Below are 24,439 nucleotides of genomic sequence, written 5' to 3'. Positions count from 1 at the left end.
CTCTGTGTGTGTACTAGTATATGTGTGTGTGTGGGGGGGGGCATCTGTAGAGTGAGGGTGAAGCAGTGTGTGTATTTGGGTAGGTCTGCCTAAAATTCAACTGTTCTAAGGACCATTTTGTATGTGTAGTATGCCTTTTATGTCCTTATGGATTTATATCCATCTCACTGCAAGGAAGATCCTGCTATAATGAGTCAAATTGAAATTGCCTATGGGAGTCACATTTCTGAAAGACTGTAAAAGTTGCTTGTTTTCCAATATAAGGAAACCACAGTATCAGAATTTCAAATTGTTAAGGGGCCTTTTGGCTTGGGAAAGCAGGAAATCACCTTATTAAAATGTAATTTGGCCATGGAGTATTTTAATAATGGACTAGTTTAATAATAAAAATATTTCCATTTTGTGAACATTTTCTTTAGCAATTTGGAGATTTTCAAGTAAACCAGCAGAAATATGACAATGATTGGCTATCTGTTGATTTCTATTGTCACACAGCAGTCTGGGAATGTGTCTGTGGGTTAAATTTTAATCTGTGGATTAGAAAATTTTAAGAGCTATCATGGAAATTCATTCTTGAAAAACCTCCATTACAAAATTATGGGGCTGCTGATTTAATCCAGAAACTGAGGTCTATAATGCACTAACTGAATTTCATTTCTGCTTGAATTTCTGTAGCATGGACATTCTGCCCCACCAACACGAGACATTGCCTTTCTTCCTGTCCTGGTACAATTCCCTCACCCCCCACCCCCACCACCACACACACACACACACACACACACACACACACACACACACACTATTATAAGTATTGACATGGAGAGTTCATATTGACATTACTTTGGAGAACTGCCATTGTTGTATTTTTATTTGTACATAATACTATCTGGCTCACAACTATGACGGTGTTTTTTCTGAGAGTTTGAGCCCCAGAAATGTGTTTTATGTCATTTTAAAAGAACGAGAGACAAGTGCTTCCTTGACTTGGTAATATTTATTCAATATTCCTTGAAATTAGCAAGAATCAGAAGAAGCACATATCAATCAAATACAGCCACAAAAAAGTCCTCATATAAATAAAGATGCACTATGAGAAATACTCGCTATGGAAGGGGCTGGTACCCTCTTACATTTACTATCTCTTAGCAACGGACAGCTCCAACGTAAATGTAGCTTGCTCACAATTAAAAAGACCTTGACTTTTCAAAGAAAATATAGATCCAATTCGATTGTAATTGCCTCACGAGGCCCTTCCATTTAAGTACGTTTTCAAGGCCTAGTTTGACGACTGTTACAAAAACAACCAAAAACAAACTCAAAAGAATGTTTCCACAGGTTCAACAAAACAGTGCAGAAATAAGTTACTTACCCATGCACAGAATGAGGCAAAGGCTAATTTCATTCGGGTTAGGAATAGTAAAGGTAACTACTTTCTTTTTCACAAAACAGACATTTCAGACTTCTTTTTAAGTCACGGGGATACTGTACTACGTGTCATTCTCTACGTGTTTCCTAACTCTACTCAGAAAGCCACACTCACACGTTAACTAGAAACTTCTCCTTGATTAGACTATTTCTGTCACAGCCACAGAAATTAATCTGGGTGTCATGATAGGGTCTACCGTGAGAAGACCGCACACTAGTCGAAGCTTAGGGTTTAGAGGGATGAAAGTATATTAAGACGTAGTCTATGGACTTCTCAAATTCCATGTTTAAAATATGTGTTTCAAACTAAAAGCTGCAGAAAATTAGTTCTTAGATAGTCTACCGAAAACTCTTGAGCAGCTAACATTTTAAATTTCTTAAGCTTTTTATTTTCTTAAAAATAGTTAAATGAGTGTCGTATCCCATCTTTTTGAAAAAGAATCCAAAAAATGACTACAAATCTTTTGTTTTGATCAGTGTGACCAAAGGTTTGTCGTCGGGGCTGTAGTCCTCATAGGCGATGGGGGTCACGTCGTACATCGCAGGCCGGGATTTCTTTCCAAACCTAAAATCACAGGAGAGAGGACTCCAGTTAGGTACAGGTTGGATCTCAAGTCCTAGGAAAGGCAAATGGTAAGAATAACTTATATTCAGGAACCAAATGGAACTATAAAAATACCCTAACAGATATATTCTTTAGCAAGTACAGAAATTTAAGACTTTCTCATAGTAACACTGAATGAGTAAAAATATTAGTCTTCGGTGCAGGAGGCAAGAAATGGATTCCACAAAACACAGAGTCCAAATTAATGTTGAAGCTTGTAGGTTAAATCTTGGCAAAGCAGTCAGGCGTGACAGCCCCACAATAGGATTTAAAAGAACATATATTGATTTATCTTTTTCTTCTGAGACCCGTAAGGATGTGGAGAGGCAAGTTTATTTTACATTCACTCTGCAGCTTGGAACGCACAGTGGCAGGGTGGTCTTCCCCAGACCACGGACGGACAGCCTCTCCTATGAGACTTGCCGGAGGGCTGTGAAGGCTCAGTGGTCTTCTGAGGCCCCAAGACAAGAAGAAGGGATGAGGGAGGAAATGACTTCAAATAGGTGTTTGTCCACAAAATGTGCCATCCAGTCCCACCCACCTATTACTCCCTGACACCCATGTACACACATGCCATTGTTTCTTCCCTGAGCACAAAGCCATTGTCCCAACAGATTTGTATATTTCAAAATCTCCTTGACAGCAGGGCTGACAAACAGAAGCCATGGGCGTCAAAATCCAATTTCAGGACTTCCTGAAAAGTCAGTATCAAGATGGTGATGATTACAATACAGCCAATTCAGCTTCTGGGTGGTCTCTTCCCATTCAAGACTTCACCTTCCCCCAAAGCCCCTGCAGTGCAGTGGGATTTAAAGGATCAAACCCACCCGCCACAAGCCTTTTATAGAAAACAGGTTTTAACTGTTTCAAGTCCACTGGGGCCCATTAAAAAAGAAATTTTAAAAGAAGCTAAAATTTTTAAAAGGTGGCGAGGATGAGCACCCTAAGACATCAAGGGGCTAATTTACGGTGGCTTACATGTCATCTCCCCGCTTTCCTACTTCTTCCTTTGAAAAGTCTGTCTTCTCACGTACAGAGATAAAAGGTAAAATTGAATGGAAAATGAGAAAAATTGCATTTTTATGTGATATTTTATTTTTAAATGTTTTTTCTATCGTGTATTTCCATTCATTCAAGATTTACTGGCCTCCTGGAGCACAAAGGCATAAACTATGCCCGGTGGGTGCCAGGCACATGCAGAGACAAAGAGTTAAAGCATGCTGCCACCGAGAAACCACAGCTATTACTGCAACGTTGAAGTCATCAATAAACTCGTGTCTAAAATGCGAAGCCTCACCAAAGGTCTGGGACTCTGTGTGCATAAATGTGTACAGCCTGCTGCGGTCTGTGTATCTCAATTGAGGGAGGCCTGCATAATCTGAGACTCAGAAAAGGGGCATCAGTGTAAAAGCCAACTTTTACTCAACCAGTGTTAAGCGAAAGGGTCCTAACACTTTCTCCCAAGTCTGAAAATTTCAGAGAGTATCCAAGGTACAAATATTTGGACAATGTATTTCTCATAAAATAGCCAGCTACACTGGTAATAATATACCACCAATAATATTAATTAATTTTAATTGTATATTTTTGAAGCTATAGAAAAGTATAATGTGGACCAGGGGTTAGCACACTACAGGCTGCAAGCCAGTTGCAGCCTGTTGCCTGTTTTTCAAATAAAGTTTTATTGGAGCACAGTTATGTCCATCTGTAGTGCCTCTGCTGCTACAAAGGCAGAATTGAGGAGGCACACAGACCTAAAGACTGTATGGCCCACAAAGTGTAGCATTTTACAGGCCTAGATGAAGGCCACAGTCCCTCTCCCCAAAGGATTTAGTGTAGCACTGGCCACGTTAACCATCGTGGAAGCACTAACAGAGTCATGGGAACAGTAGTATCTGTGTGACAGGCATCTAAACATCATATTTGGTGACAAGTCTTATGTACATGATTTCACTAAAAAACAAAAACAAAAACAAAAATACCACAACTAGTTATAAGGCAGATCACAGAGTGCACATTCTTCTAGTTCATATTCCCCTGAAAGTCAAAAGCTAAAACAATGCCACAAAGAATGTCAGATGGGTCTGACCTTGAAAAAGGCCCACATCAGGAGATGCCATTTGAGAGAAAGTGACTGTTTCCTCTCAGAGCTCTCCTTTCTTTTTGTTTTCTGGGATCAGGCACTTACAGCTGGTGGAGCAGCGAGCAATCAGGTGTGACCAGAACTTAGAGAGTCATGTCATCACTCCCACTAGCCAGTCAGTTATAAACTCTCTCCAACCTAAAGGTAAGCAAAGCAGCTACAGAGCTGATGACTCGCAGGATAAGGGGCTACTTCTCAACCCAGCACCAGCGCCAACCGATTGCTGTCATCACAGTCACCACACACTTCCTCAGTCACTCTTGAATGTCACAGATGACCCACTCAGTTTCGTCCTGTGTGGTTGCTGAGCTGCAGTCAATCTTATCCAGTGTCACCTCCAGACTAGCGACGGGAAGACAGGCCATGAAATGAACGTTAGGTATAGGCTACTGCTGAAGACTAGGAGGGTAATTTCACAAGAATTGTGTTTTGTCAGTGCTTTCTAGGGTTTCCAGGAAAAAAAGAGCAAAAAGGGCCCACCAGCCAGAGACCCAGCATGGGCCTCCAGAGGGCCATGCTGTAGAAACCACAGGTTGTAACTACATAAACCTTCAGATGGGAATGTTCCCAGATATGGGGAAGGTACTGTTTTGACTTCAATGGCTTTATTTGCAGTCACTGGTGCATGGCTGAAGCAGAGTGAGTAAGAAAGGGAAGTGGGCGATGTGGACTCCAGAGGCAGAGGTCAGGCCAATGGAGGCTCATTTACTGCCTTCAACAACTCAGTAGTTCTCCAGACCACATAGATGTGTGGGCTTCGGATCTCTCTGTTCTGTGTGTATCTGAGCTTTCCTGTTCCCAGATATGGGGAAGGTACTGTTTTGACTTCAATGGCTTTATTTGCAGTCACTGGTGCATGTAGGAGCTTGTTGGTTAGGAATTCTGCAGTAAATATTTTTGATAAAAATCGGCACCAAATAAGAACCAGGTTTGTAAATGTTTTCAAGTTTATCCTTTCCTTCCAAGAATATTCGATAAATATCTTCCCAGCGGGCTATATAATCAGGAAGCCCAGAAGGATCTATTTTAAACTATTCTGAGGCCAAAATAAAATATTCTTCCTCTTGACTGCAAAAGCATCTTACTTAGCTAGGGATCCTCTCAGAGTGGGAGAATCCAATTTCTTGGGTCTCCCAGTACACCCCAGTATAAAGTGGTGACATCTGCTCCTTCCTGGTGAACTGAACCCCTCTGGGAACTCTTGAACAACTGAACTTGTCTATTCTCTCCTTTTCACATCTTCTGTGTGTTGTCCAATGATTTCAGGACACTGCAAAGATTCCTGAAGGCTGGTACCACTCACCAAGCTAGTATCTGGAATGAATCGCTCTCTTAGACAGATGAAGGCGCCTTCCATTAACCGCTAACCAAGATCATCCATCCATTTCAGACCAAAGTTTAGTAAGACCTCAAATTTTAGTAAGGTCTGCTATGTACCAGAACCACTGGAGATAAAGTAATTAAAAAATAAATAAGTAAACCTCTGTTCTTTATGCACAAGCTAGTGGAAAAATTAGTCAAATAAACAATTAAGATGAGATTTGCAGGGATCGATGTCAGGGCTTCCTGGAAGCTGTGTTGTCCAGTTGACTCTTAATGGAAGGAGCAAATGACAGGCAGCTGTGTAGGGCCTGATATGGGGAGGGATGAACCCTTTTTCCCTCATAATTGTAGAAGTCAGGCTCAGGCTCAGGCTCATGCAAGTCCCACTAAGAAGCTGTCCTTGCTGCCCCGAGGCATGGGGGCAGATGCTCTGTCTCCCAACTCCTCTCTTCCACTGGCTCCTCTGCCTGAAAGCTGGGGACCAGCTTCTGCTTCCATTGATGTGGCAAAATTTCTGTAAGATCTAAGTGTTGGGTTTGGGGTTTCCTTTTGAAGAAAGTGAACTTTCTGAACTTCTGAACTTCTTTGCCATTCAGACAGAATTTGGATCTGCTTGTATCAAAACCAATATCAATATATGATGACTCAATCAATGCAGCTAAGAGTACCCTTGAGCCCCAATCTTAAGATACCAAGCTCAGCCCACTTGTTACTTGCTTCTGAATTGTATGCTTTAGCTTATTTTACTAATTAAAAGAAAAGATGATATTCTTTAACACATAATATCATTATTTTTGTAATAAATATTCTTTGCAAAGGTCAATAACACGTTAGATTAGCTATTTTTTTTAGTATTATAATAGATTTGGAGAGGTAAATATGATGTTATCTGTTTACACAATCCTTTATTATTTGTAAATTAATTTGATTGCCATAACTCTCTTGGAAGGAAGAGTTATTCCTTTCTAGTTGAGGGAACTGTATTGTGGGAGGTTAAATCATCTAAAATCCAGAGTCAGGTAATGGAATAATTGGGCTCAATGAAATATCTCAGACACATGAACTCACATTCTTTCTGTGATAACACACCAAGTCCTTGTCCCTTTCTGAGTCTTTCCTCCAGTAAAGGACACTGTTTTATATAATACAAACTCTATTCTTAAAAATAATTTCTTATTTTTCAATTACATTTGACATACCATATTATATTAGTTCCAGATGTACAACCCAGTGACTAAATCCTATATAATAAAAGGGTAATACGCAAATTGACCCTAACAGCAGAAAGACTGGGAATGACCAGTCACTATGACATGCAATGACCACCAGGGGGCAGATGCTTAACGCAGGAGCTGACCCCTGGTGGTCAGTGCACTTCCACATGGGGAACGCTGCTCAGCCAGAAGCTGGCTAATCGCTGGCCAGCGCAGCGGTGGTGGTGGGAGCTTCTCCTGCCTCCATGGTAGCACTAAGGATTTCTGACTAACAGCACAGGGAGTGGGCCTAAGTCATTAGTCAGATATGAGACATCCCCCAAAGGCTCCCGGGCTGCTGGAGGGATATCTGACTGCCATCTTATGCCCGATTCCCCGGGGAACAGGTTTAAGCTGACAGGTGGATATCACCCGAGGGGTCCCAGACTGCAAGAGGGCGCAGGCTGGGCTGAGGGACCTCCCCCCACACACACCCAAGTGCATGAATTTTTGTGTACTGGGCCTCTATAGTATTATATAACTTATTAAGTGATCATTCTGATAAATCTAGTATCCATCAGACACCATATATAATTATTATAATATTATTGACTATATTCCTTGTGCTGTACTTTATATCCCTGTGACTATTCTGTAACTACCAATTTGTACTTTCTTTTTCCCTTCACTTTTTTTCACCTATCCCCCAACCCCTTCACCATCTTGCAATTGTCAAAATGTTCTCTGTATCTATGAGTCTGTTTCTGTTATGCTTGTTTATTTTTTTCAGATTCAATTGTTGATAGATATGTGTTTACTGCCATTTTGTTATTCATATTTTTTATCTTTTTTTCCTTCTTCTTTTTAAAGGAAACCCTTTAACATTTTATGAATATGGGTTTGGTGGTGATGAACTCTTTTAGCTTTTTGTTGTCTGAGAAGCTCTTTATCTGCCTTCAATTCTAAATGATAGCTTTGCTGGGTATAGTTATCTTGGTAGTAGGTCCTTGCTTTTCATCACTTTGAATAGTTCTTGCCAATCTTGTATAGCCTACAAAATTTCTGTTGAGATATCAGCTGATAGTCTCATGGGAGCTCCCTTATAGGTAACTAACTGATTTTCTCCTGCTGCTTTTAATATTCTCTCTTTTTCTTTAACCTTTAGCATTTAAATTTGATGTATTTGGGGGGGTGGCCTCTTTGGATTCATCTTGTTTGTGACTCCCTGTGCTTCCTGGCCTTGTATGTCTAGTTCCTTCAGCAGGTAAGGGAAGTTTTCCATCATTATTTTCTCACATGGGTTTCCCAACAGCAAAATGATAGCTGTTAGCCATTTTTAAAGTTATCAAATGGAATAATTTATATCTATGCTGAGTGTTTGGAAAGTAATATAGCTAAGGACATTCCAAAAATAAATCATCTTAAATTTTCCTTCAGTGATTAAGAATCAGATATTTATCGCACAGATAAACACAAACTGAAGGAATGTATCAAATAAAGTCAGAAAGCCAGTAACCAATGAAAAGGCGTTTGCTTATAAAGCAGCCTCATTATCAACGCCCAACAACATTCAATAGGTTCAACAGTACCTTGAACCTAGGTTTATTCTGTAAAACCCTCTTTGTGGGTGTAAAGTCCTATGTACAATATAACCCTGGTCTCAAGAGTGCACATGTGAAAGCAGCCTGTCCCTTTCCCCTCCTGCTGCCCCTGCAACAGCCCACCTGGCGTGCCGAATGGAGGCGATGGCGTTGCTGAACTCGCTGTCGATGCTGCGGCAGTTGTAGAACTCTTCGTAGGCCGGCCTGGAAGAGCCCTGGTACTCGATGCGACTGATGCGGCAAATCCCCACAATCAGGATGATCAGCATCAGGATGAAGGCCACGCACAGGGCCCCGATGATGATGTAGAGGGAGTGCCGGGGCATGTTGGTGAGACTCTCCGCCATGTGCCCGGACTTCCACTGGAGGTCTGAAGGCAAAAACAAGCAAATGGCTGAAAATAAGTTGTGGCCTTGAGCATGGGAAGGTCTTTCCGTGTCCTTGCATGGGTAACTTAAAATGTAAGGGCCATCCACACTGGGAAGGTTTATTTTCTAAGGATTTTCCAGTTCCAGGGTTAATATATAAAGACCTCTTACAAATCATTAAGAAAAACCATGAACATGTCATAGAAAAATGGGCAATGGATGTCAAAGGAATTCACCAAAGAAATGCATATAGAAAGTTATTTAGCTTCGTAATTATTTTTTAATTTTATTGATTTCAGAGAGGGAGAGAGAGAGATAGAAACAATAATGATGAGAGAGAATCATTGATCAGCTGCCTCCTGCATGCCCCTGGCTGGGGATCAAGCCCACAACCTGGGCATGTGCCCTGAGCGGAAATTGAACCTTGACCTCCTGATTCATAGCTCAATCCTCAACCACTGAGTCACACAAGCCAGGCCATAATTATTTTTTAAATGCAATTCCTCTCAGTTCCCAAACATAATTTAAATTTTTGATAACAATACAGAAACGGGGGATGTGTAAATTGCTATACAATCCTTACATGGTCTAAGGGTTGTGAGTGCAACAGTGAGAAGAGTCCAGAGAATTTATGCTGGGGAATTGGTCCCATAGGATACAAAGCCCTCTGTACAAGGATGTTCATCTTAGCATCATAATGTTTAAATGTTAAATTATCAACTATTACACATTTAGAAAAACATTCAGAAAATAGGCCCAGAAACCCATGTACTCACCAAAGTTAATAAGTGTTCATATTTTTTTCATTTTTCCTTTAGTGGTTTTTTTCAAGTTTTTTTTTTTAATAAAATGTCACAGATATAATTAGAATCCTCACTTCCATTCTCTCTCTTCATTCCACAGTAGACAACACAATTTATAAAAGCAAAAACATGGGATGCCCTGGCTGATGTGGCTCAGTTGGTTGGAGCATCATTCCATACACCAAAAGGCAGCAGGTTCAATTCCAGATCAGTGCAAATTCTCAGATTGTGGGTCAATCCCCAGTCTGAGTGTGTGCAGGATGCAACTGATTGATGTTGCTTTCTCATATCGATGTTTCTCTCTCTCTCTCTCTCTCTCTCTCTCTCTCTCTCTCTCTCATCTGTCTCTTCTTTCCTTTCTCTAAAAAATTAATTAAAAATGTAAAAAGGTGGGAAACAACCTAAATATTCAACTCTTAGTGAAATGAAGAAATGTTCATCAAATAGCTAAAGAGTTAAAGAAGGTTATCAAGCAGGACTGGTTGTATAGTACAAGCACATGTAAGCTTAAAATGTCTGTCTACACACTAAAAAGCTCAGAAGAATAGAGTGATAAAAGGGATGAACATTTGTTGCTTTCTTACTATGGACTAAGCTCTTTGAAAACATCTCATTTTATCATTATAACCACCAGAAGATGTATTACTTTCTCTCCCCATTTTATAGATATGGCCTAGGAAACTGATGTCACTTCCTAGGTGTGTTGTCAAATACAAGTCTTGATATAAGTTCTTGGCCTCTGCCTCAATGTGCTAACAACAGTGATCTCTGGAAGGCAGGAATTTTTATTTCCTTCTTTATACATCTCAGGCATTTCCCATCTTTTTAAAAATAATGTATTCCTTTATAATAATTTTAAAAAGAGCAATACATTATTTGAAGAAAGTACCCATGTATTATCTTCCAGTGAAACTAGTGGAAGGAGTGTGGGCCTTGGGATCATACCAACCTTGCTTTCAATCATGGTTGCAACATTTACTTGACTTCCCTGAGCCTTGGTTTCCTAATTTATAAGAGGAAAATAGCAACATATACCCCATGGGCTTGCTGTGAGCATAAGTTAGGAAACATGTTTCTAAAAAGTAAGAATATTCACTGCCAGGTATGTGGTGGTTGGCCCCTATAGAGGAGCACCTGGGTGGTAGAAGAAGAAAGGATAAAGTGGCTGGTACCTCTGAGGCACATGCCCTGAGCTCAGGATTATCGAGCACTGTCCTATGCCCTTCCAAAAAGCACCGACCTGTATGCACAGGGGAAAAGGTGAAGGATGGAATATAATCTCAGTGTCTGGCAGAAGTCCTGTTTACAGACCTGCACACAAATGGGAATGCTCTGGATAACATGACCAGGATTTGAAAGAAAGCTGTAAAAATTTAAAAGGACTATGCAAGACCAAAGAGAAGTTAACTCATGTGGAAAGAAGATGCCTTCTCTGCTCACACCATCACCACCGCCTCTCAGCCATCACTTCCACGTTAGGACTCTGGGTGCCTGAAAATAGGATTCAGAGATGGGTGGAAATGGCCTGTCTTCCTGGGAAATCCTCAGGACTCTTCTCACTGCTGCACTCATAGCCTCATCTTTATGACATGGAATCCGAGCACCAGCTGTTCTTTACCTGGAAAAGTGTGTTTGCAGAAGAGCACAAGAACCCCTTCCCCAGAAGCCTAATGGAAAAATGACCCATGCCCCAAGCCTGGAGGGCTCCTGAAAGTTTGAGAAGAATGGGACAACGGAAGAGACAGCTCTTTGCATCCAGATCTTCTGACTCCTGAGCTTTTCACCAACACTCACGCTTAAAGTCTCGCGTTGCCATTGGAGCCTGCCTGCCTGAGCTCACAAAGCCCATGGAGCCATAGGACTGACCATTAGTGCATTCACAGCGCCTTCTGTGCCAACTCACACACAGGCGGATGGACCAGCAGAAATCACTGCAAACAAATGGTCATAATGGAAGAGAGAAGGTGTTTTGTGAAATTTGAACCAAGACTCAATCCTGAAATCAGCAGTCATTGCATTTGGCATTACCTGGTGCACACTGAGAGAGACAACTCATTTTTCTGGCTGAAACAGAAGTGTGACTCACTTGATTTCCAAGTATTTTGACATTCTCTGAAAAAATTCAGTTGTAGGCTGGAGTCCAACACTCACAGAGTCTGCTCTAACACCCATTTAGCATCAACACAAAGGCAGCCAGTACCGCTTTCTGCTCCAACTTGGTGGCGGGCTCAGATCTGATTGCTGCAGCAGGGCCACACGGGTTGTGAAATCTTATGGTTGATGCATAACCACATAAATAGTTTACACATCATATTAACTGTGTACACACAGGGAGTGCACAACCAGAAGGCCAGGACAGTGGAAAGACAACTGTACTGGGTTATGTGCTCGGCACGTTGTCCCAGGCCTGATGAGCTGCCTAAACTGCTTGTATTTCTGACCATCGGCTCTGTTTCCCAAAACTCTGAGTTCCAAGATGATTGGACTTTTAGGAAAACTCAAAATTTCTCCTAAAACCTCTGCTTCCCTCTGCCTCACCCTGTGTTTTTCCCACCTTGACCTTCATCTAAAGCTTCTCTGATAAGTGAATGTGGCTGCTTTGCACACTAATAAAGTTTGGAGCCAGGTTGGATCTGAATAAATCCAATGCTTGGTCTGAGAGGCAGCAAATTTATCTGCACCAGGTGGCTGTAGCTGCCGACTCCTGGTCCAGGCGTGCTCCTCATAAGTCATTGCTCTGCTGCATCCTGGGAGTCCCACTGCATGAATCATTTACTATAATGGCTACAGCATGGCTGGGGAAGAATCGCACACCAGCACATGCTGGATGGGATGGTCTCAGGAGCCCCAGCAGGTGCATGACCAGAAATGTATGCACACGAACTGTCCAAGAAAAATGTCACACGTATGGGTCTGAGGGATAATTTGTGTTTTGGTTTAAATTCAATTTGTTTGAGGTTTTGTATTTTCCAAAGTGATTTCACATTTAACATTTTCACTGATCAAATGCATAAATCCAAGATAGCCTATTCTCCAATTTCTCACCTGCAGAATATCAGTAATCCAATAGTTTGACCACAGATTCAACTGTTCAGTGTCTATTATCGTGCAACTGTCGGTCAGCAAGGTTGACTGTAATTCTAACTGTATGAACCTTATAGCTTCTACACAGATGATACAAAACACCACTAAGTAAACATTTATAGGAATTTTGATTTTTAGACCTTGATTCTAGAAATGCAAACATTTTATAAAAATACACACCCCCAAAAAAACTGTGATCAGTTCCAAGGTTGTAAGAATAAGTTGCAGTAACATTTTACCAGGGTTGTTTGTTAATTTCAAGAATTTAGGGTTTGCATTTGCCTCAGAATATGTACAGAACACCAGAGTTATTTGAATGGTCCTTTTCGGGTAATTCTGGATCAACTTTGTTGATCGTTTTTGATAAATCTGTATGGTCTGCTTGATTACTCCTTCTTATCACTGATGGGGGACCAGATAGTATATCTAATGGGGCAAATTTCTAAGCAACATTCATTATTAGGGTGAACACTGGCACAAGAGGTAGCCATGAAAATGGAACCACTAAAATGGTATTAATTTGCATGTAAATCCTATTGAGGTAGCAGGATCTCTAGTGATGGCTGCTGGAAGGGCTGATTCAGTTTCACGTGTAGTGCCCTTCACTGTGAGGTCTCAGATTTCAGGATGTGCATGAACTCAAGCTGAGATGTGTCTGCTGAGAAGAAGATACTTGTGCTAAAAATCCAAGGAAAGAGAGCTCCAAACATAAGAAACAGCACAGGCCAAGACCCTGAAGACAGGAATAAACCTGATCTGTTCAAGGAAGAGAAAGCAGAACCACGTGGCTGAAGCAGAGTGAGTAAGAAAGGGAAGTGGGCGATGTGGACTCCAGAGGCAGAGGTCAGGCCAATGGAGGCTCATTTACTGCCTTCAACAACTCAGTAGCTCTCCAGACCACATAGTTGTGTGGGCTTCGGATCTCTCTGTTCTGTGTGTATCTGAGCTTTCCTGTTGAGACCTACTAACCTGAACTTGTACCATTCAGGCATCCTCTTTGTGGTTTCTGGCCACTTCAGAAGCTCACAGATGCTCAGGGTTAGAGAGAGACCTCTGTGATCCATGGCTCACACAGGACTGGAGGCCTCCTAGACCTTCCCTGTCCACTGACAAGCCAGATTCTGCTTTCACACCTGGTCCCTGGATTCCTCCATTTGATTCAGATCCAAATCTCTAGACCAGGAGTGTGGAATGTCCGGCCGTGGGCCTTATAAAGGTCCACAAAATCATTTTGTCTGGCCCTGGCAAGGCATTAGGGGTGAGTTAATTAAATGTTTGACCAAATATAGCAGGCTAGTTTTTAAGTTGATAATTTTGTATGCCCCTGAATGATATTATAACTAGCCAAAAAGCCATGGGCAGGAAAGAGGCTCTCCACCCCTGCTCTAGGCACTGTATACCAGATCCAGCTATATGTCATCACAAACCTCCCACACATGTTCTCCATTGTTACACTCAGGTCAAGGTGAAGTACCCAACACTGGGACCCACAGAGCCTAATCTATGATAACATTTATTTTAACACATTGGCTTAATGGGGAGATGCAAATGAGATCAAGTGGAAAGTGCTCTTCTAGGCAAACCAAGAGCCCAAGTGTGGACCAACATGTGTGATGTGCCCCAACACCTTCGGCTGCTCATGGTGGCCCATGCCCTGCAGGTGCATTGGCTAAAAAGACAATTGCAAAGGTTCATCTTCCCAGGAATAGCTCATAGCATAAGAGCTAAATAGTGTAGAATTAAAGAGAAAGAGCAACTAGCATTTATTTACTGCCTACTGCATAGCAGAAATATGCACATATTTGCCTCCTTTCACAGCAACCTTACTATAACCATTTTACAAGTGAGAGAAACAAGGCTCCAAGAGATAAATGTGTTTGTATGGGTCACATAACTAGAATATGAAGCCAACTTTTGTCCTTTTATTATTTGTGCATGTTTTGCTAATATTGTCATCCCTGGGAGGAAGTAAAATTTAGATTTTTTTTTGTAATTATAGGATTGTACTTCAAAACTTCTTGAGGGTATCCTATGTGTTCCTGACTTCTTAATTCATACTTTACTATGTATTTATCTTTACAATTAAAATTTTAAAGTTATAAATAGATGTTGTTCTGAGAAATGTGTCATTTCATACAATTATCAAATTTCAGAACAAAAAGTGGTCCCATTTTATAGATGAGTACACTGAGGCTCAGCACAACTAAGTAAAGCCGCACAATGAGTACCATGGCCAGGGTGAGAAGCAAGGTCCTACTGACCCAGGTCTGCAATCCCTTCCAGCAAAGATCCCAGCAGAGTGGACTTAACATCCTACACCAATATTAGTTTTAACATCCTACCCAAATCATAGCACTCAGCATTTTTATTATTGGAATCTCTTCCTGTCTCTTTATTCAACAAGAGAGCATTTCCCATCTTCAGCAAGGACAGTTGGTCTTAAAACCATTCTGTTTAGGAGAATTTGAGAAAGTTGAGGGAGAGGCCTAAAAATAATTACCTTCTTTCCCTCTCAAGCTCTGAGCCAAGAGCAAAGACAAAGAGTGAGCAGATAAGAGCCCAAGGGTACTTCACTATTGGTCAAGTTGATGGAGAATGTGGTCCACACTTGTGAATAACAAGGCTTCCTAACACTGACCACCCCCCACCTTAGACACATGCTAAGAATTAGCCATCCAGCCACAGGCCATGTGGACCACCTGTAAGGGGGCTATTCTTAAAACAGTAATAGCATGGAGGACTACAGGCAGCAGAAGGGCCTGCTCAGAAGGGAGACAGACAGACAGGTACAGACAGACAGACAAGGCTCCATGTAAATATTTGCCCCCTTCCAAACTCACACAGCAGATAAGCTGTCTTTACCTGATGATGAGTAGGCCAGGGGGTGAGAGGCCCCAGGAAGGAGCTTTTATGAAAGGTTCAACTGCCTTGACCCATTTAAATAAGAAGAAAGGCAGCTTTTAAAGTTGAATTTTTAGCAGTTTACAAACCAGTGGGAACCCCAATGCCTTGTCAGTTCTCATTTTCACCTCAGTCCTAGTAGACACGGTATTTTAATGTAAAAAATCATGATTGTGACATTTTCAAACTTCTGTTCGTTCGTCTTTAGAGAACACTTAGCTCTAAGCAGCTCAAAATGTTTTTCAGATTTTCTTTTCCACTCATCCTCACTGGATTTTTTTTTCTCCAGACAACTGATGGAACCTAATATGTTTGAAGACACTTGAAGACATAAATGCAAAGTGAATTTACATTTGGTGTGGGTTTTTTTTTACATTTTCAACACAGAGCCTCTGTTTTGTGCTGCGATTCTAACGCGTCTCTGTTGAGCGCATTTTTGGCTGTAGTAGCAGCAGTGAACTCTGGATGACATCTGCACATTCTCATCCCATGGAAGGGCTGCCTTCAGACTCAGGAAGGAGTGGGAGCAGCAGAATGCGGGGGTAGCGGGGGCAAAAGTGTGACACTGAGATGCGGGAGGCATGGCGACTCAGGCAGCACTGCCTCTGAGAGTGATCTGGCTGGGCACAGTCAGCATCCCTTTCTTGGTGAAACAAAACTGGAGGTTAAATGTAATAGCTGAAAGGCAGGAAGACTTACGGATTTCACAGTTTGCTCCCACCCAGCCATGTGGGCAGTGGCAGGTATAACCATTGGGCTGGTCCAGGCAGGTGCCGGCATGATGGCAGGGGTTACTATCACATTCATTTATGTCGATGTCACACTCTTCGCCTAAGGAGATAAAGAGAAGTAGCTGTGAGACGATCAGCTGCATCACCCATCGCTTCTCTAGCAAAGCAAAGCTCCAGATCATGATCTCCAGCAATGGAACCCAATTGCTGTTTGTATAAAGTGCAGAACTCTCCCAAATTCTAGTCAGGGGATCTTTTACTTAAATAAACTTCTTTAAAAAGAACAAAAATAGCCTTGGTAAAAAGACTTTTCTTTCATCTATTGAACTAGTTAACTAAAGCTGATTCCCATGTCTGAACAAATTTTCCGAAGTTTATTGGGAAAGCAAATTTGGGTTCCTGATTTCATTAAAGAACCCTATTTTGTATTTAGTCAGCTGAATCTTCTTATTTTTCTGAAACTCCAGATAGTTGAAAACTCAAAGTTTATGGTTGTTTTGTAGCCAAGTATTTGAGCGTGAGTCAGGACATCTGACTATTTTCTGGATACTAGTAGAGCACAGCTGTGTGCCTAGATTGAGTCAATTATGAAAATTTACCCCAATTTCCAAATTCCTGGATATGTTCCTGGGATGGACCAAAACGCTCAGGAAGGGCATTAGCCACAAGGGGCGACAGTTGTGAAATCTGGGTTGACCTAAGTTGGACGTAATCTTCCCTGAGCAATATGGCCCGAAGGAAATTCACATCTGCTCTAGTCTGTCCTTTCTCCATAATGAAAACTGTGCCCTGGAGTCTCAACCCCATCTAGACCCAACATTTGCCCCCCTCAGGGAGTGCCTGGTTTAAACTTATAAACCAGAACATGGGAAGATGTCACTGTGATTCAAACACCAATTTACAGGAAATAGCTTGTTATTAGCAGTTACAGGAACAAAACTATCTTCCTGTGAATTAAAGCCATAGGATGAGTCAATACCAACTGGGTGTGCTTATGAAATTTAAAGGTATCTCATCAAAGCTGAATCAAAGAGGGTAGCTCAAATTGAGGCACTCTCTCTTAAAAGTTTGAAAATGAGAAAAAAAATGTTTTGATATACTCCTCCATTTGTTTAGATAAATGTAAAAAAGCTCCTCCTAGCACTGCAATAGTTGTAGACTAAAGAAAATGAGCAAAATCAATATTTTGTCCATTTTCAAAAGGCAATATTTCAGTGTACACTTGGGTAATTACTTCCAGGCTGACTTAATTAGCAACGAAGTGCTTTTCTGTCTGGTATTGGTTTACCTCTCGTTTATAAAACCACCATATGTCACCCACAGCCACTTTAGAGGAGGAATCTCACACTAAAATATTTCACATCTGTTTCATTTCACACTCTTTTCATACCTAGCATCTGACTCTTTCATTTTTAAAGTGGAATCTGTCCAACAAAACATTTACTACTTCTAGATCTTACCAAGTTGCCTATAATTCAGTAGGGTCTAAGTTGAGTTTGTTTCCTGCAGTAAATATAGTCATTTACATCAATAGAAAAGACATAAAATTGATTTCCTCTTACTAACCTATTTCAAGGGTTTTCTTTCTATTAATGGGGCAATTGCTCTAAGTGAGAAGGGTATAGACTAAACAGTTACAAACAAGCATTATAAGGTAGACTAGTTGAAGAAGCATAAATAAGGACGTACTTCAAAATATTAAAAGGATGAAATCAAAGGCCTTGACAAATATATGCATCAGTACTACTTTCCAACCATTTAGGAAGACAAGCTTAATTGAGGTATCTATTCAACAACAGCTTTCTTTAGCTGGCAATGGGAATACTGCATGATTCTGAAATAAGATGTTCCATGGTCTTTGCAACAATAGCAGCAGAAACGACCTAACTTCTCCCTACTAATTCCTTAAAGCAGTGGTTCTCAACCTTCCTAATGCTACGACCCTTTAATACAGTTCCTCATGTTGTGGTGACCCCCAACCATAAAATTATTTTCGTTGCTACTTCATAACTGTAATTTTGCTACTGTTATGAACTGTAATGTAAATATCTGTGTTTTCCGATGGTCTTAGGCGACCCTGCTAGCGGTTCTCAACCTGTGGGTCACAACCCACAGGTTGAGAACTGCTGCTGTAGAGCCTAAGACCATCAGAAAACACAGATATTTACATTACAATTCGTAACAGTAGCAAAATTACAGTTATGAAGTAGCAACGAAAATAATTTTATGGTTGGGGGTCACCACAACATGAGGAACTGTATTAAAGGGTCGTGGCATTAGGAAGGTTGAGAACCACTGCCTTAAACTACAGGTAGTCCCAGTGCTGTATGTCCGATCCATCCAGTCCTGCTCTGGTCCTGAGCTTCCCCAGGGAGCCACCTTACTATGTGTATTGGCTCTTAGCTCTTTAAGGGTCTCTAACACAGTCAGGAGAAATCCAAAACTCCTAGATTTGTCTATTCTTGGGACACATTAGATTGGATTTGGGAGGTATAGAGAATGGCAGGAGAAAAATAGGATGAATTCTTTCTACAGACACTTACCAAATATCAAAAACCCAGACAGAGTCCCAAACCTATTCCAGTCTGACTTCCATCACCACAGTGTTCTTAGAGCTCTACTGGGGATTAGATGACATTAGTTAATAATATAAACCCCAAGCCAGGCAGAGGCCCAAAGAGCTAGCAGCTACTTCCACAGCGCGTGTGCTCTGGGAGAACCCTGGAGTGATGCACAGTGCTCAGAGACCTGTAGATTTACTCTATTGGCCTATTTCACAGTCTAACACTCCTATGCTTCTATTTGAATCAGTTATCCCCCAGCTGGCTCTCTGATGCCTTCACTGAGTCACATGCTGGTAGTAGGAATATGAAATGACTCTGATGATGGAGCCAGTCAAGAAAAATGTCAACCAGAAGACTCCCAAAGAGGACTGCTCTTTGCCTTACTGAGCTCATGTTTACTGCCCATCAGTCATATGCGAGGTATCTGAAGAATTATTATGAATGATGAAGAGCAAGTTTGAGTTCATTTGCATTTACCCATATTGAGAGTATTATGTGTTTTTATGCATTTCAACACCCCACCATTCTAGCTCCAGGCAATGTGTATTCTAGCATATTTTACTAGAAAAGTTCTTAGTATATCATCTTTTTTTACTCATATTTGACTTAATAAATCTTTATGTTTTTACAGGCTTGAGCCAATAACTTTTTCATTGACTTGCTTACTTTTTTAAAAAAAATTGAGTTGGAGAAAAATCAATTACTTTTAAATCGCTGTTGTGCACGAATAACATTTGTAAAGAGAATACAAAATGAAGTTTCTACTTGACTAAGGCTGGAAATCAGAGTCTGAACTTTAAATCTTTTCAATTGATTTTCAATCTACTACTTTCTAAGAGGCAATATGTAGAGTAGGTATCAAATTTGGTAGTATTTATGCAAGTTTACAAGTGTACTGTTTAATTTTCTATGCTTTCCTCAGATAAATTAAAAATTTAAAAAGATTTTAAAAATTAAAACTCACTGCTATTAGTAAATCCTTGGGCTAACAAAGCCCACATTGAATGATATCAATGAAAATAATAATAATTGTAATACCTACTATTAAATATATGACTACTACATGCCACTCACTGGACTGGGGGCTTTAACTATGCCTTCATACTTGACAAACATTTTATTCCAGATGAAATGGATCTAAAAAAAATATTTGGAACTTCTACCATGATGGAAAAACTGGAACCTGTCTTGACCTCCCACTATAAAAAATTAGACAAGTGGATGAAATATGTATTTTTAAAAAACACTCTTAAGACATTGGACAACAGGCAGAGCATGACCGTGACTGCTGAGAGAAGGGAAACGAAACAGCTGAGTACTGCCAGCATCCTGGCTTTCTGCCTGGACCCAATTTAGAACACAATGGTTTCACTGAGCTGCAGAGAACTGGATTTGGTGGGGGCCAAGATAGCTGTAATTTGTAGGACAGACTAACACAGAAGATAGAGCCACTCAGAAAAAGAGCATCAGAAATATGCCGTGTCCCTTGAGTTTGTTACTGAATGTTGTATATGAGTAAATGGAACTCCATGGGTCTACAAACAAGATGAAGGACAAACAAATCCCAAAGCTCACAGAGGACTGGGAGGGTTTCAAACTTTCACAAGTCAGAGTGCAGGTATTTTATTGACCAGCCAGTATATTCGCCTTAGCAGTAAGGTAGGACTATCCCCTGAGTAACAGCTCATCCTCCAAAATGTAAAAATAAGCCTTGAAAGGACCAGTCAGGTTGCCAAGTAACTTACCTACCTGCCACCAAAAAAGGCAGCTCTCTGAAAAGAAAGACAATAAATCCCATCACTCAACAGCTTAACTAACAATGGCCAGCATTCAACAAAAATTATTAGACATGCAAAGAAGTAGACACATGGAACCTATAACCAGAAGAAAAATCAGTTCGAAAGGTAGAGATCCAGAAGTAACAGATGATGATGAGTAAACAAGAAATTTGCTCAAAATTTAAAGGAAAGCATGAAAGAAATACGGGTAAAAATGGAAGTTATAAAAAACTGAATGAAATTTATAGATACAAAAAATACAATATCAAATTAAAAACAAAATAATATAGAGTGATAGTAATAGATTAGATGATGCAGAGTAGAAGATTCGTAAACTTGAAAACAGAGCAATAGAAGCTAGAAAAACTAAAGCTCTGGGAAAAATGAATAGAAACTCAGTGACCTGGTGTACAAATTTTAGTAGTCTAACACAGATGTAATAAGAGTCTAAGGGAAGGGGGAAAAGAGGCATAACAATAATATTTGGTGGAATAGTGGCTACACATTTTCCAAATTTGAAGAAAACTATAAAAGCAGATCCAAGAAGTGAAAAAAATCCCAAGCAGGATAAATACGAACAAAATCACATCAAGGCACATCATAATCAATTTGCTAAAAGCCAGCAGCAAAGGAAAAGTTCTAAAAACAGCCAGAGTGATGGAAATAAAAGATGGAATGTTGCTCCCAAAAAGATGGAATAGTTTCCCTATTCCTCCCATTAAGTACAAGCAAAAGCCCTGGACATTATATATAAAACAAATATGAGAAGATTCTGAGCAGTCAAGAGGAGACAGACTGGCTAGGAATCTCGGGGCCCAAGAATGGTGATGGTGAGCATCCTGAGTTTTCTCTTTGCCTCAAATATTCTAGACTAGGTGCTAGAGAAGCCAGCAACCTAGAAATGCCAAAAGGTGCAAGGTGCGGGCGGGGCGGGGGGGGGGGGGGGGAGGGCGGGTGCAACTATATAACACACTTAGAGATAATCCATGCATCAAAGAGAAAAATCTAAAGGAACTTAAAAACAAACAAACAAAACATTTAATTGAATTAAATGAAAATATAACATAAAATTTGTGGGACACAGCCATAGAGGTATTGAGGGGATAACTTATAGCACAAAAAATATACATTAGAAATGAGGAAAATCGGTCACATGCGGTCCCATCTAAAGATCCGAAAGAGAAGAGCAACGTAAACCAAAACTGAAAAAGTCAATCTCACAAGTTAAAGGTGGCATTGGATTGGGTATCTAATTATATCACAATAATTTGCCAATTCACTCCACTTAGTCAGTGAGAGAACTTCTGAGCACTAAATAATTGGCCAAGAGTAAGTTCTGCTAAACCTCAGGAAGAGCATTTGGTTCCAAGGTAGCAATTCAAAGAGCGGCACCACTGTTCCTTAGTGGTGGTAGTCAACATTTCATCAGCATCTACCAGTTCCCAGAATACAATCAGTTCTTTTTTAAGGGAAAAAGAAGTTTCTATGATTAAATGTAGTTGGAAAATAAACAAAGGAAAATAAGATTCTTTACTGTGAAACCTCACAGAGCCTTTTGCCTACAGACACCCCTTATGAATCTCCACATGGCATGTACCATGTCCCAGGTTTATTTGGCCACAGACACTTTTTCCATGAAGCATTTCATGAGAATAGTGTCTGTAAAATTCATTAACAGCACAGTTCTCCAAACAACTTGGGGAACTATTCTATGGTCCTCTACAGTTTAAAAGATTATCAGGGCTGAATAGAAATACCGAGTGTACCGGTTAATAATGCGAATTTTTTTCAATAGATGGAGTTACACATATGTTGATATATATGCGATTTGATATGTATGCTATTTTGTTGTATTCACAGCAAGCTTCAAAATTTCATATGTCAAATTTGCTGGAGGTGTTAACATCATAGATATTTTTATGCCTAAAAATGTCAAATTTCGTGCCAAAAAAAAGAGCATTTGCGGGAAGTTTTAATTTATTACTTTATTTTGAAGAAAAGTGCTACTGAAAGTAATAGTATACTTCGGAAAGCTTATGGTGTACATGCTTCATCTCAAGATACTTGCGAACGCTGGTTTAAACGCTTTAAAAGTGATGATTTCAATGTGAAAAATAAAGAACATCCAGGTCGACCGAAAAAGTTTGAAGACCAACAATTACAAGCATTATTGGATGAAGATGTGTGTCAAACTCAAAAACAATTTGCAGAAAGATTAAACATTGTTCAGCAAACAATTTCCAATCACTTACAAGCAATGGGAAAGATTTTAAAGGAAGGAAAATGGATGCCACATCAACTGAACAAAAGACAAATGGAAAACCGAAAAGTCATCAGTAAAATGTTGCTTCAACAGCACGAAAGAAAGTCTTTTTTGCATCCAATTGTGACTGGTGATGAAAAGTGGATTTATTCTGAGAATCCCAAACGCACAAAATCATGATTGATCCAGGTCAACCATCAACATTGACTGCAAGGCCAAATTGCTTCAGAAAGAAGACAATGCTCTGCATCTGGTGGGATCAGGAAGGTGTGGTGTATTATGAGCTTCTAAAACCAGGTGAAACCATTAATACTGATAGCTACCAACAACAAATAATCAATGTGAACCACGCTTTGATTGTAAAACGACCAGAATGGGCCAGAAGACATGGCAAAGTAATTTTGCTTCATGATAACACACCATCACACACTTCAAAACCAGTTAAAGACACGTTAAAAGATCTTGCCTGGGAAGTATTAACCCACCCACTGTATTCATGAGACCTTGCTCCTTCAGATTACCACTTGCTCTGATCGATGGCACACGCACTTTCTGAGCAGCACTTCAAAACGTACAAAGAAGTGGAAAATTGGGTCTCTGAATGGTTTGCCTCAAAACAAGAAAAGTTCTATTGGGACGTTATCCACAAATTACCTGAAAGATAGGGGAAATGTGTAGCTAGCAATGGACATTACTTTGAATAAAGCACTTTTGAGGTTTCTCTTGAAATTATCGTGTTTTCTTTGATTACAAAATCCGCATTATTAACTGGTACACCTGGTAGACATCTGTTGTTTTCAAACATCAATTAATGTGATTTTTTTTTTAACCTACTACAGTGGAAATGCCCTACTGTTCTCTGTGATCAGAATGTGTACCAGGAAGAAATGCCTTGGGGTGGAAAGTGGAGGTGTAGGGAGCAGAGCGGACTGGGCAGCAAGAGATAGAAGGGAAGAATATTACCAAAAAGAGCCTAGCATGGGCTGTTCATGAATCAGCAGGTAGGGGCGCCCAGTATGAAACTGGAAAGAGCCAGACCACTCAGGCCATGATGATCAAGTTAAGAGCTTTGACCTTTTTATTAAAAACAATGAAATGCCAATAGGGAATTTTTAAGTAGGGAGCAACAAGATTAGACTTTCATTGTATAACATCTCTAGAGTGTAGAGAATATATCAGGGTATCAGGAATGGGTGTGAGGAGGGCTGACCTGGTGCAGGCAGGAGGTGAAGGCAGCCTGGTGTTGGCTCCTGAAAGAACTGAGAGAGTCTAGGAGGTTTTAGGGCTCCTTGGTAGCCGGATACAGGTAAGAGGAAGAAGAGGAGGGTACCAAATGATTCCCCAGTTTCTGTCCAGAATAACTTCAGGGGGCAGTAATACCATGTAAAGAGCTAGCAAATATTTAAAAAGAAGAAAGGAGAAGGAAACCTGTAAGTTTGAGGTGTCTCTGAGGTATGTCCAAGAGTAAATGCTGAGTAGGCAGTTGGAGGTTTGCTAAATATTCTGGAGAAGAGATTGCCTTTTATTTCCCATAAGATACCAAGATAAATTTCAAATGGATTAAACATTTGCATGCACAAAATTAGCTCATGCTCAGCCAATTCAGTGGTTGGGCTTTGACCTATATAAAGCAGGAGGTCATGGTTTGATTTGCGATT

General features: G+C 40.4%; 1 protein-coding gene across 1 annotated transcript in view; it reads right to left on the bottom strand.

Moving 5' to 3' along the window:
• Positions 1-975: 975 nt before the first annotated feature.
• DNER (delta/notch like EGF repeat containing) overlaps positions 976-24,439 on the bottom strand; it is a 231,884-nt gene continuing 208,420 nt past the window's right edge. The window contains exons 11-13 of the mRNA XM_028151173.2: positions 16,145-16,276; positions 8,413-8,659; positions 976-1,990 (exon numbers count right to left, since the gene is read on the bottom strand). Of these exons, the coding sequence (XP_028006974.2) occupies positions 1,879-1,990; positions 8,413-8,659; positions 16,145-16,276 (491 nt within the window). The 3' untranslated portion in view covers positions 976-1,878. The remainder of the gene's footprint in view (positions 1,991-8,412; positions 8,660-16,144; positions 16,277-24,439) is intronic.

Source organism: Eptesicus fuscus, chromosome 11 (genome assembly GCF_027574615.1).
Source record: "Eptesicus fuscus isolate TK198812 chromosome 11, DD_ASM_mEF_20220401, whole genome shotgun sequence".
NCBI classification, from domain to species: Eukaryota; Metazoa; Chordata; class Mammalia; order Chiroptera; family Vespertilionidae; genus Eptesicus; species Eptesicus fuscus.
This window is presented reverse-complemented; position numbering and strand designations above follow the sequence as displayed.